This window comes from Oryctolagus cuniculus, chromosome 3 (assembly GCF_964237555.1).
Source record: "Oryctolagus cuniculus chromosome 3, mOryCun1.1, whole genome shotgun sequence".
NCBI lineage: Eukaryota > Metazoa > Chordata > Mammalia > Lagomorpha > Leporidae > Oryctolagus > Oryctolagus cuniculus.
This window is the reverse complement of record NC_091434.1, coordinates 144875207-144888253: the sequence shown is the minus strand read 5'-3', so window position 1 is coordinate 144888253 and position 13047 is coordinate 144875207. Positions and strand designations below refer to the sequence as shown.

Sequence of the window (13047 nt, the reverse complement as noted above, 5' to 3'; positions counted from 1 at the left end):
TGGAAAAGATATATTATTCTTATTTTATTATAATGAAACATTTTTAGAGAATTTAATTTAGTACGTAACTGATCTGGGAGAGAAAAGAGTATGTCAACGGAAAAGATGGAATCTAAAAACACACCAAATTTAATACTAAAGGAAGCATTTTCACGACTTTGAGAAACAGACTGATTATTTAATACACAGTGTTAAGGCAAGAGACAACTGGAGTATAAAACATATTTCCATTCTATCTAGCAACAAACAAAAATAACATTTCCAAGTAGGTGAAGAGATAAACAGAAAAATAAATAAATAAAACTATACATAGTTTAGAAAAATAGGAGTATTTTAAAATATAACCGTAGGTGAAAAATGCCTTTGAAACAAGATCAAGCACAGATGTCAAAATCAATTTCAAAAATCCACTTATTTAATAAGAAAGTACTACTAAAAAAGCAAAAGAAATACACTGAGCAAAGAAATATTTGCAATGTATAATGAAGAGCTACTATCTCAATGTGAGAAGGGCACATAATTTAACAGAAATGGCTAAAGAACACAAGAGGAGTTCACAAAATACAAACGGGCAAAATGTTTCAAACTGATTCAAAAAACCAGAGAACCAAACACTAAAAAAGGCACAATTCTTATTTATCAGTTGTTAAGCATTAACGTGTTTACGATGTCTAAGTTGGTAAGACTCAGGGAAGATAGATACTGATCCACGGTCACTAAAAATGATTGTCCAGGGGATGTGTGTTGTGGCACACTGGATTAAGTCACCTTTTGGAAGCTTGCATCCCATACTGGAGTACCAGGTTCACGTGCCAGCTACTGTACGCTTTGGATCCAGCTCCCTGGTGCCACCCACCTGGAGATCAAGGCGGAGGTCCTGGATCCTGGCTTTAACCTGGACCAGACCTGGCTGTTGTAGCCATTCGAATGGTGAAATAATAGATATCTCTCCCCACCCCATCTTCCTGTCCCTCTGCACTCAGCCCTTCACGTAACTAACTAAATAAGTAAATAAATCTCTAAAAAAGATTGGTCATACTGCTTGTCTTTGGGAAGTCCATCTGTGTTATTTACCAAAATTAAACATCTCGTTATCTTTTCAACTCAGTGTTAATACTTCCAAGAGTTGATACTGTAGAAAAGAAATATACTCAGCCGCTCTTTAACATAGGTTCTTATTCAAGAATGCTTTTTCCTTGTTTTTGTCTAGAAAACTCTTACTGACAGTGTAATACTTGGCTAAATGCTTCCTCTTCCTGTCCAGGCCATGTGCAGTTCATCGTTGCATTGCTAAGCACAGTTCCAAGGGCTGGCTGGGGGTTTTCAAGCCTGTACACAGGCAAGCAGACACACACATGGAGTGAACCACTGGGAAGCCAGGTGGGAACATGAAAACCTTTGTGTCAATGTGTCCATGATGATAGTAGAAGCCAACAGAAGCAACAACCTGCAGGCAGGATGGCAGCATGTCGGAGGGTATATCTAGAGAGACTGAAAGGACCAGGACTAAGAAGCACTACAAAGAACCAAGAGACACAAAGCAGGCCCAAACACAGAAGCAAAGCAGCAGAAAACCAGCTGGAAAAAAGAAAGCATGTCCTGAGAGAGCCAACATTCCCAGGCAGTCTGGAAACCAAGCATAAATTACCTTTTCAAAATATAAGAGGGGGCAGAAAAACAACACTCTTTGAGAAAATAGTAGGACCAGAAAATGGTCCTGTTCTGTAAAATGCTGCTTGCATTTACCTTTCACTATCTCCTAAATAGAGGACACTAACCGTTCTACAACTATGTGAGGTCTGAGCGCAGAACACCATCTATGTGACTTTAATAAGTGGCTTAAATCACTGCAACTGGAATTGACATAAAGTGCAATTTACATCAATCCCTGCTCCTTCTTCTCAGGGTAGCTCCCTTCTCCAGAGTCCTTGTAGATAAAGCTTAAAAAGCTTAGGGTGACTAACACTGCCAAGCAGATTTCAAGACTATTCTTAATAATTTGTGACTTCCTTCTGAATCATCTTTTCTGAAATAAGATTTGATCATATCCAGAATATTTTTAATTACTATCTGCTTAATATGTAATTTATGAATTTTTCAAATGCTCCTTCAACAAATGCTTTTTTAACAAATGAATGAATCATTAAATGAGTAAATTATTAAAATGATCTTATCTATGGCCCTCATGTTGTACATTATATCTCTAGATCTATTCATCCTACACATTTGCTACTTGGACCCTGTATCCACGATTTTCTTCACTTATATTTGACCTCTCTATTTTTACATAAAAATTCCACATACCAATGAGAATAGGCAGTGCTTTTCCTAGCCTGGCATATTTCACTCAGCATCATGTCCTCCAGGTCCATTAATGTTGTGAAGATTGCAGGACCTCCTTTTTAAGGCCAAGTAATATTTCCAATATTCCCGGGTGTATACCATCATCTTCTTGACTCTTTTACCCACTGATAGACCTAAAGGTTGTTCCCATGTTTTAGTCATTGAGGGGAAAAAATGCAATGGACATGAAAGTGTGGATACCTTCCTGAGGCGGTGGTTTCATCTCTGTGGACACACCCAGAAGGGCTGCTGTGTCACACACTAGTCCAATCTTTAGTTTCTGGAGGAATCTCCCTACTGTTTTCTGTAACAGCTATTCCAATCAACATTTTCATCAATAATACATTAGGGTTCCTTCTTCTCACACCCTCATCAACATTCGTTAACTTGTCCTGTTGACAATGTGAGGAATACAGTTAATAAAACTGCAGTATACTAAGGAATTTGGTTAAATAAGTATATTTTAGCTGTTCTTGTCATAAGAAAAATAACTGTGATAACACAGATCAGTTTGGTTCACTGTATAAACCATTTTACTTTCTATATATCTCCGATAACAGTTTTGAAAACTTCAAATATACACAATAACATCCAAATGAACTCGAAATCCATTTATAATCTTTTTTGTTTTTATTTTTTGACAGGCAGAGTGGACAGTGAGAGAGAGACAGACAGAGAGAAAGGTCTTCCTTTGCCGTTGGTTCACCCTCCAATGGCCACTGTGGCTGGCGCACCGCGCTGATCCAATGGAAGGAGCCAGGTACTCATCCTGGTCTCCCATGGGGTGCAGGGCCCAAGTACTTGGGCCATCCTCCACTGCACTCCCTGGCCACAGCAGAGAGCTGGCCTGGAAGAGGGGAAACCGGGATAGAACCCAGCGCCCCGACTGGGACTAGAACCCGGTGTCCCAGCGCCGCAAGGCAGAGGATTAGCCTAGTGAGCCGCAGCGCCGGCCAATTTTTAATTCATCACAATAAACTTTTAAATCTCTTTTTGAAAGGAAAAACTCTGAGAAAAAAGGCTCAGTAAATTTTAACAAATTTTTTATTTATTTATTTATTTATTTGAAAGGCAGAGATAGAGATAGAGATAGAGATAGAGAGAGAGAGAGAGAGAGAGAGAGAGAAATCTTCCAACTGCTGGTTCACTGCCCAAATGGCTGCAATGGTTGGAGCTGTGTGGATCCGAAGCCAGGGGCCAGGAATCTCATCTGAGTTTCCCACGTGTGTGCAGGGCCCCAAGCACTTGGATCATCTTCCGCTGCTTTCCCAGGTGTATTAGCAGGAAGCTGGATTGAAAGTGGAGTAGCTGGGACTCCAATCTCCAATCTATACCCACATGTGATACTAGCTCTGCAGATGGGGGCTTAACTTGCTATGCCACAGCGCCGGCCCCAGTAAAAAATTTTTAGTAACATAAAAAGAACAACCATGAGTGAAAATACAGCACAGAGCTGAAAGTACTGCTTGGGATGCCCACATCTCATATCAGAGGGCCTGTGTTTGAGTCCTAGCCCTGCTCTTGATTCCAGCTTCCTGCTAGTGCATACCCTGAGAGGCATTGATGACTTAACTAGTCCAGTCCCCACCACCCTCTTGGGACACCTGGATTGGGTTCCTGGCTTTGGCCAGGCTCAGTCTTGGTTTTTGCTAGCATTTGGAGAATGAACCATTAGACAGGAGCTCTCTCGGTCACTCTAATAAATAAAATATAAATGAAAATTTACAAAAAGGAAGACATTCAACAGATTGACCAATGTGTATTCTCTGATGTTGTTTGCATTATTTTTTCTTTCCTATTAAGCAGGAATTGAGTCTGTATATTAAAAAAAAAAAAACCTAGCAGACAGCAAGACAAATAGTTCGCCTCTATACCTGAAAACTTCACAGTATTAATAGTCAAGATAGCACAATATACATGTTAAATATATAAAAACAGAAAGGAACTATAAAGATGAACATTAGTAAACATATAATACCTTTACTCTGTGCCAAATATAAAAAATTAAACTAAGGATTCAAGTAAAGGCTCCTGGTCACATTAAATTTTATGTCAGAGGGCTTCCTCCAAGATGGTGGAATAGGGAGGGAGCACACTGATAGTCTGGGAAAAGATAGTTTAATAAAAGTGGAGATCCTGTAGTTTCAGGGAAGAGTTAGGGAAAAAACTGCAGAGGAAACTCTTCTGGAACTACTGGGACACGGTGGACCTACAAGGAGGGCATGGGCGCCCACAGCTCAGGACCCCAGCCACCAAGTCTAAGTACCAGTGCTAGAAAGGGAGGTGAGGTGAAACTTCAGTAGCCCGAGACACTGGCAGGGAAGTGGCAGGAAGAGTCTAGAGGGAACGAGGCTTGAAGCCCCGCGAGAGAAAGTTCACCAGGCTAACTAGAGGGGGAAAAAAAAGGGATCAGTATGGACACGATTCTCTCTCTCCACTCACCTTACAAAGGTGAGCAAGACAAAGAGCAGGCGCCATTTTGGACATATGTAAAAGCTGTGCCACCTCCGGGCTGCACCCACCCTCAGCCAAGCAGAAAAATCTGATTCTGGTGGGGAAAAATAACAGCAGATTAAGACCTAGCGAATGTGTGGAGCTAATGAAATGAGACTGTGAAAAAAAAAAAAAAAAAAAAAAAAAAACAGGATGTGTGAGAGAACTCACCAGTGCCTAAGATGCCACAAACTCGGCAACCTTGGTAACCCGGTGGAAGATTACAGGGGAATTTGAGCTTACACTGAGGACTGAACAGATTCTTTGTGTGGTCCTTGGGATAGAGCACACGAATATTATACCCTCAGGGGCCAGAGCTCACACACTGACTGCCTTCTGAATTAAAAAAGAGAGAGAGAGAGAGAGAGAGAGAGAGAAGATTTACCACGCCTAACCTGGATGTATCACCTTTGGCACACCCTTAACCCTGAATAACCAGAGCTCTCTGGCCACACCCATCACAAGCCTCTAAGGATCCATCAAAAGCAAACAGTCCACTTAATCTAGAGTCATAGTGTAACGAGAAAAACCACCACAACGAGGAAAAAAGAAAAAAGAAGAAGAAACCAAAGAATATCTCCACAATGCCAAACAACAAACACAGAAACCAAGGAAACAAGAACAAGGAAGACATTATGATGCCCCAAATGAACAAGACATCCCAATTCAAGATTATAAAGATCATGAGATAGAAGAAATGCAAGATACGGATTTTTAAAAAAAAAAAATTATGATATAGAACATTTAGAAGTTCTCAAAAACAAATTCTTGAACTACAGAAATCCTTACTGGACAGGATAGAAAATCTCTCTCATGAAAATGAAATCTTAAGGAGGAATCAAAATGAAATGAAGAAACTAGTAGAACATGAAATTGTGATATTGAAGAGAAATCAAAATGAAATGAAGAACTCAATAGATCAAATGACAAATGCATTAGAGAGCCTTAAAAACAGAATCAGTGAAGCAGAAGAGAGAATATTGTACTTAGAAGACAGAGCACAGGAAAGTATACAGTCAAACCAAAGAAAAGAAGAGAAAATTAGAAATCTAAAAAAATTGTCGGGAATCTACAGGATACTATTAAAAACCCAACATTTGGGTTCTAGGAGTTCCTGAAGGCATGGAGAGGGAGAAAGGATTAGAAGGCCTTTTTAGTGAGATACTAGCAGAAAACTTCCCGGGTTTGGAGAAGGACAGAGACATCCTAGTACAGGAAGCTCATAGAACCCCTAATAAACATAACCAAAAGAGATCCTCACCACGACATGTTGTAATCAAAGTCACCACAGTAAAACATAAAGAAAAGATTCTAAAATGTGCAAGAGAGAAATGTCACATTACTCTCAGTGGATCTCCAATTAGACTCACAGCAGACTTCTCATCAGAAACCCTACAGGCTAGGACGGAATGGCAAGATATAGCCCAGGTACTAAGAGAGAAAAACTGCTAGCCCAAAATATTATATCCTGCAAAGCTCTCATTTGTGAATGAAGGTGAAATAAAGACCTTTCATAGCAAAAAAAAATTGAAAGAACTTGTCACCACTCGTCCAGCCCTGCAAAATATGCTTAAAGATGTGTTGCACACAGAAACACAGAAACATGGCCAGCAATATGAAAGAAGGTAAAGGAAGAAAACTTCCCAGGAAAAGATCACAGGAAACTCAAAGCACATATCAGAAATATCTTTGGGAAAATGGCAGGGCAAAGTTACTACATATCAAGAGTCACATTTAACGTTAATGGCCTCAGCTCTCCAGTTAAAAGACACAGACTGACTGAATGGATTAAGGAACAAAACCCTTCTATTTGCAGCCTACAGGAACCACATCTTTCCAACAAAGATGCATGCAGACTGAAAGTGAAAGGTTGGAAAAAGATAATCCATGCCAACAGAAACCAAAAAAGAGCTGGTGTAGCCATATTAATATCAGGAAAAATAAACTTTAACACAAAAACTGTTAAGAGAGACAAAGAGGGGCACTAAATAATGATTAAGGTTCAATTCAACAGGAAGATATAACTCTTATAAATGCATATGCACCTAATTACAGGGCACTGGTTTATTTCAAAGATATGTTAATGGACTTAAAGGGAGACTTAGACCCCAATACAATAGTACTGGGGGACTTCAATACTCCACTCTCAGAAATAGACAGATCAACTGGACAGAAGATCAACAAGGAGACAGCAGATTTAATTGACACTATAGCCCAAATGGATCTAACAGATATCTACAGAACTTTCAATCCTACATTTAAAGAATTTACATTCTTCTCAGCAGTGCATGGAACCTTCTCTAGGATTGACCACATACTAGCCCATAAAGCAAGTCTCAGCAAATTCAAAAGAACTGCAATCATACCATGCAGCTTCTCAGACCACAGTAGAATGAAGCTAGAAATTAGCAACTCAGGAATCCCTAGATTGTATGCAAACACATGGAGACTGAACAACATTCTCTTGAATGAACATTGGGTCATAGAAGAAAATCAAAATCTTTCTGGAAGTAAATGAGGATAACAATACAACATATCAAAACTTAAGGGATACAGCAAAAGCAGTGTTAAGAGGAAAGTTTATAGCAATAGGTGCCTACATCAAGAACTTAGAAAGGCACCAAATAAATGAGCTTTCAATGCATCTCAAGGATCTAGAAAAACTGCAGCAAACCAGACTCAAATCTAGTAGGAGAAGAGAAATAATTAAAATCAGATAAGAAATCAACAGGATTGAATAAAAAAAAAATTAAAAAAGATCAGTAAAATGAAGAGCTGGTTTTTTGAAAAAAAAAAAAATAAAACAAAACTGACACACCATTGGACCATCTAACTAAAAAAAGAAGAGAAAAGACCCAAATCAATAAAATCAGAGATGAAAAAGGAAACGTAACAATAGACACCACAGAAATAAAAAGAATCATCAGAAATTACTACAAGGAGTTGTATGCCAGCAAACAGGGAAAACTATCAGAAATGGATAGATTCCTGGACTACCTAAATTGAACCATTAAGACAAAGAAAACCTAAACAGACCCATAACTGAGACAGAAATTGAAACAGAAATAAAGGCCCTCCCAACAAAGAAAAGCCCAGAACCGGACAGAGTAACTGCTGAATTCTACCAGACATTTAAAGAAGAACTAACTCCAATTCTTCTCAAACTATTCAGAATAATCGAAAAAGAAGGAATCCTCCCAAATCTTTCTATGAAGTCAGCATCACCAAAATCCCTAAGCCTGAAAAAGATGCAGCATTGAAAGACAATTACAGACCAATATCCCTGATGAACATAGACGCAAAAATCCTCGATAAAATTCTGGCCATTAGAATGCAACAACACATCAGAAAGATCATCCACCCAGACCAAGTGGGATTCATCCCTGGTATGCAGGGATGGTTCAATGTTTGCAAATCAATCAATGTGATACACCACATTAACAGACTGCAAAAGCAAAACCATATGATTATCTCAATAGATGCAGAAAAATCATTTGATAAAATACAACACCCTTTCATGATGAAAACTCTAAGGAAATTGGGTATAGAAGGAACTTTCCTCAATACAATCAAAGCAATCTATGAAAAACCCATGGCCAGCATCCCACTGAATGGGGAAAAGTTGGAAGCATTTCACTGAGATCTGGTACCAGACTGGGATGCCCACTCTCACCACTGCTATTCAACATAGTTCTGGAAGTTTTAGCCAGAGCCATTAGGCAAGAAGAAGAAATTAAAGGGATACAAATTGGGAAGGAAGAAGTCAAACTACCCCTCTTTGCAGATATGATTCTTTATTTAGGGGATCCAAAGAACTCTACTAAGAGACTATTGGAACTCATAGAAGAGTTTGGCAAAGTAGCAGGATATAAAATCAATGCACAAAAATCAACAGCCTTTGTATACACAGGCAATGCCATGGCTGAGAAAAAAACTTCTAAGATCAATCCCATTCACAATAGCTACAAAAACAAATACCTTAGGATAAACTTAACCAAGGACGTTAAAGATCTCTACAATGAGAATTACAAAATCTAAAAGAAAGAAATAGAAGAGGATAACAAAAAATGGAAAAATCTTCCATGCTTATCTATTGGAAGAATCAATATCATCAAAATGTCCATTCTCCCAAAAGCAATTTATAGATTCAATGCAATACCAATCAAAATACCAAAGACCTTCTTCTCAGATCTAGAAAAAATGATGCTGAAATTCATATGGAGACACAGGAGACCTCGAATAGCTAATGCAATCTTGTACAACAGAAACAAAGCCAGAGGCATCACAATACCAGATTTCAGGACATAATACAAGGCAGTTATAATCAAAACAGCATGGTGCTGGTACAGAACCAGATGGATAGACCAATGGAACAGAATTGAAACACCAGAAATCAATCCAAACATCTACAGCCGACTTTTATTTGATCAAGGATCCAAAACCAATCCCTAGAGTAAGGACAGTCTATTCAATAAATGGTGCTGGGAAAACTGGATTTCCATATGCAGAAGCATGAAGTAAGACCCCTACCTTACACCTTACACAAAAATCCACTCAACATGGATTAAAGATCTAAATCTACAACCCGACACCATAAAATATTAGAAAACACTGGAGAAACCCTGCAAGATATAGGCACAGACAACAACTTCTTGGAAAAGACCCCGGAGGCACAGGCAGTCAAAGTCAAAATTAACAATTGGAATTGCAGCAAATTGAGAAGTTTCTGTACTGCAAAAGAAACAGTCAGGAAAGTGAAGAGGCAACTGACAGAATGGGAAAAATATTTTTGCAAACTATGCAACAGATAAAGGGTTAATAACCAGAATCTACAAAAAGATCAAGAAACTCTACAACAACAAAACAAACAACTCACTTAAGAGATGGGCAAAGGACTTAGACATACATTTTCCAAATGAGGAAATCTAAATGGCCAGCAGGCACATGAAAAAATGTTCAGGATCACTAGCCATCAGGGAAATGCAAATCGAAACCACAATGAGGTTTCACCTCACCCCAGTTAGAATGGCTCACATACAGAAATCTACCAACAACAGATGCTGGAGAGGATGTGGGGCAAAAGGAACACTAACCCACTGTTGGTGGGAATGCAAACTGGTCAAGCCACTATGGAAGTCAGTCTGGAGATTCCTCAGGAACCTGAATATAACCCTACCATACAACCCAGCCATCCACTCCTTGGAATTTACCCACAGAAAATTAAATTGGCAAACAAAAAAGCTGTCTGCACCTTAATGTTTATTGCAGCTCAATTCACAATAGCTAAGACCTGGAATCAACCTAAATGCCCATCAACAGTAGGCTGGATAAAGAAATTATGGGACATGTACTATATAGAATACTATACAGCAGTAAAAAAAAATGAAATCTGGTCACTTGCAAAAAAATGGAGGAATCTGGAAAACATCATGCTGAGTGAAATAAGCCAGTCCCAAAGGGACAAATATCATATGTTCTCCCTTATCAGTGACAACTAACTGAGCACCAAAAAGGAAACCTGTTGAAAGGAAATGGACACTATGAGAAACAGAGACTTGAGCAGCCCTTGTCCTGACTGTTGATGAACAACTTAATACTTTATCCCTCCTAGTATTTTTTTTGTTCTACTTAATAGTATTGATTGAACTCTGTAATTAACACACAATTATTCTTAGGTGTTGAAATCTAACTGAAAAGTGATCCCTGTTAAATATAAGAGTGGGAATAAGAGAGGGAGGAGATGTACAATTTGGGACATGCTCAATCTGACTTGCCCCAAATGGTAGAGTTAGAAATGTGCCAGGAGATTCCAATTCAATCCCATCAAGGTGGCATGTACCAATGCCATCTCACTAGTCCAAGTGATCAATTTCTGTTCACAATTGATCATAATGATAGGACTAAGAGTCAAAGGGATCACATAAACAAGACTAGTGTCTACTAATACTAACTGACAGAATTAAAAAGGAGAGAAAGGTCCGACATGGGAAGCGGGATACACAGCAGACTCATAGAAGGGCAGATGTCCTAAACAGTACTCTGTCCTCAGAATCATCCTTTATGACATTCAGATCTGGCTGAAGAGCCCATGAGAGTATTTTAGGAGTGGAAAGCCAAAACACTCTGGCAATGAAAGAAGGAAAGAAGGAAAGAAGGAAAGAAGGAAAGAAGGAAAGAAGGAAAGAAGGAAAGAAGGAAAGAAGGAAAGAAGGAAAGAAGGAAGGAAGGAAGGAAGGAAAGAAAGAAAGAAAGAAAGAAAGAAAGAAAGAAAGAAAGAAAGAAAGAAAGAAAGAAAGAAAGAGGAAAAAGAAAACCTAATTGAAAGATCTCTGCAAGTGAGATCCCAGTGGAAAGAACAGGCCATCAAAGAAGGAGCTACCTTTCTCTGAAGGGAGGAGAGAACTTCCACTTTGACTATGACCTTGTCTAACTAAGATCAGAGTCGACAAACTCAAAAGGCTTCCATAGCCTGGGCAACTCAGGACAAGAACCTAAGGTGATTACTGATACCATAAACAAGAGTGTCAATTTGTTAAGTCAACAACAGGAGTCACTGTGCACTTACTCCTCATGTAGGATCTCTGTCCTTAATGTGTTCTACAAAGTGAATTAATGCTATAACTAGTACTCAAACAGTACTTTACACTTTGTGTTTCTGTGTGGGTGAAAACTGTTGAAATCTTTACTTAGTATATACTAAACTGATCTTCTGTATATAAAGAGAATTGAAAATGAATCTTGATGTGAATGGAATGGGAGAGGGAGTGGGAGATGGGAGGGCTGCGGGTGGGAGGGAAGTTATGGGGGAAAAAAGTCAATGTAATCCATAAGCTGTACTTTGGAAATTTATATTTGTTAAATAAAAGTTAAAAAAAATTTATGACAGTTATTTTAATAAAAAATCAAGGGAAAATGAACCATACACTGATAACAGCCTTGAAGCTAATAGATTAAGCAAGCAAAAGCAGGCGGGGTGGTGAAAGAAGAAAAACAAACTGTCATAGGCAAGGACCAGGGCCATTTCCAGTGAAACTGGAACCAAGTCTCCGAGCCAAACAAGGACGCCCAGCTCGAGCTCCTGGTGCACACCAGCAGCATGGCACTCTCTGTCACCTAATTTCCTTGGTTCCCATTTTATTACCTGGTAAAATAACGAAGTGGGACCAGCTTGTCTCCAACAGTCCTCTTCAGCTCTAAAACTCTGACAAATGCTTCTAATAGTCAGCATGTCCCTTCTCTGATGATCAGCAAACTTTTACACTGTGTCTATCATTTGCAATTAGATTGTTTTTTTCAAAAAATTATTCTGGCATGATTACAAATAATTAGATCAGGTCAGTATTCCAAATTAAAAAAAACATGTTGAGAATTGCTGGTGTAAGCCATTTACCCCATTCACTACTAAAAACAGTCATGGAGAGAGAGAGATACCCACTGTTTATACAACTGCAGTTACTGTTCAATTGTCTATGCCATGGGATGGATGAGGAGAGTATAGCTATAAAGGGGAGTTCACACAGCCCTGTATATTATTCTTCCACTCACTTCTAGAGCTCTGGCTCACTTCCCTCATTCCTGCCATCCTGACTCCCATGATGAGTCCAGACAAGCCTTTGTCACATGGTATTGTGCAATCAGGCAAGTTACTCATGAGGCCTGCTCATCTCTTACCGCCCGAGCTGAGTCGCCGAAGTCTACCTTCAGCCTCCCCATGGCCCTGATGATAGCGATAATGGACTGGATGGTGTTGCTGTAGACCACGGCTTTGTACTGTTTACACTCCTCTTCCGAGTAGCCGGCTTCATGGATGATTCTAACCAGTGGACAAGGAAAACAAGACACTGACTTCCTTTGACAAGAGATGACACTTGAACAAATTTAATATTTTCAATTTACTTACTTCATCTGCTTCACAATTGTGCTTTTCCCGGATTCACCAGCACCTAAAAAAAGACCAAATCAAATCAAATCAGGGATTTCGGACTTCAGGATTATCACATGTATCTGACTTCCAACACACACACACACACACACACACACACACTCTCTCTCTCTCTCTCTCTCTTGTTTCTTACAACTGAATTGTTTTCTATTAAAAGGAGATAAAAGCAGTAAAAATGTCGGATGAGCAAATCTAAAGATCTAATGTATAAAATGAGGACTATAGTTAATAATACTGTGCTGTATGGGGCTGGCCTTGTGGCATAGTGG

At 39.1% G+C, this 13047-nt stretch overlaps 1 protein-coding gene across 1 annotated transcript in view; it reads right to left on the bottom strand.

Annotated features, from left to right (window-relative positions):
• Positions 1–13047, bottom strand: part of GNAI1 (G protein subunit alpha i1) — a 111129-nt gene that overhangs the window by 35104 nt on the left and 62978 nt on the right. Inside the window, exons 2-3 of the mRNA XM_002712018.5 lie at positions 12737–12779; positions 12508–12649 (exon numbers count right to left, since the gene is read on the bottom strand). Coding sequence (XP_002712064.1) covers positions 12508–12649; positions 12737–12779 — 185 coding nt within the window. The remainder of the gene's footprint in view (positions 1–12507; positions 12650–12736; positions 12780–13047) is intronic.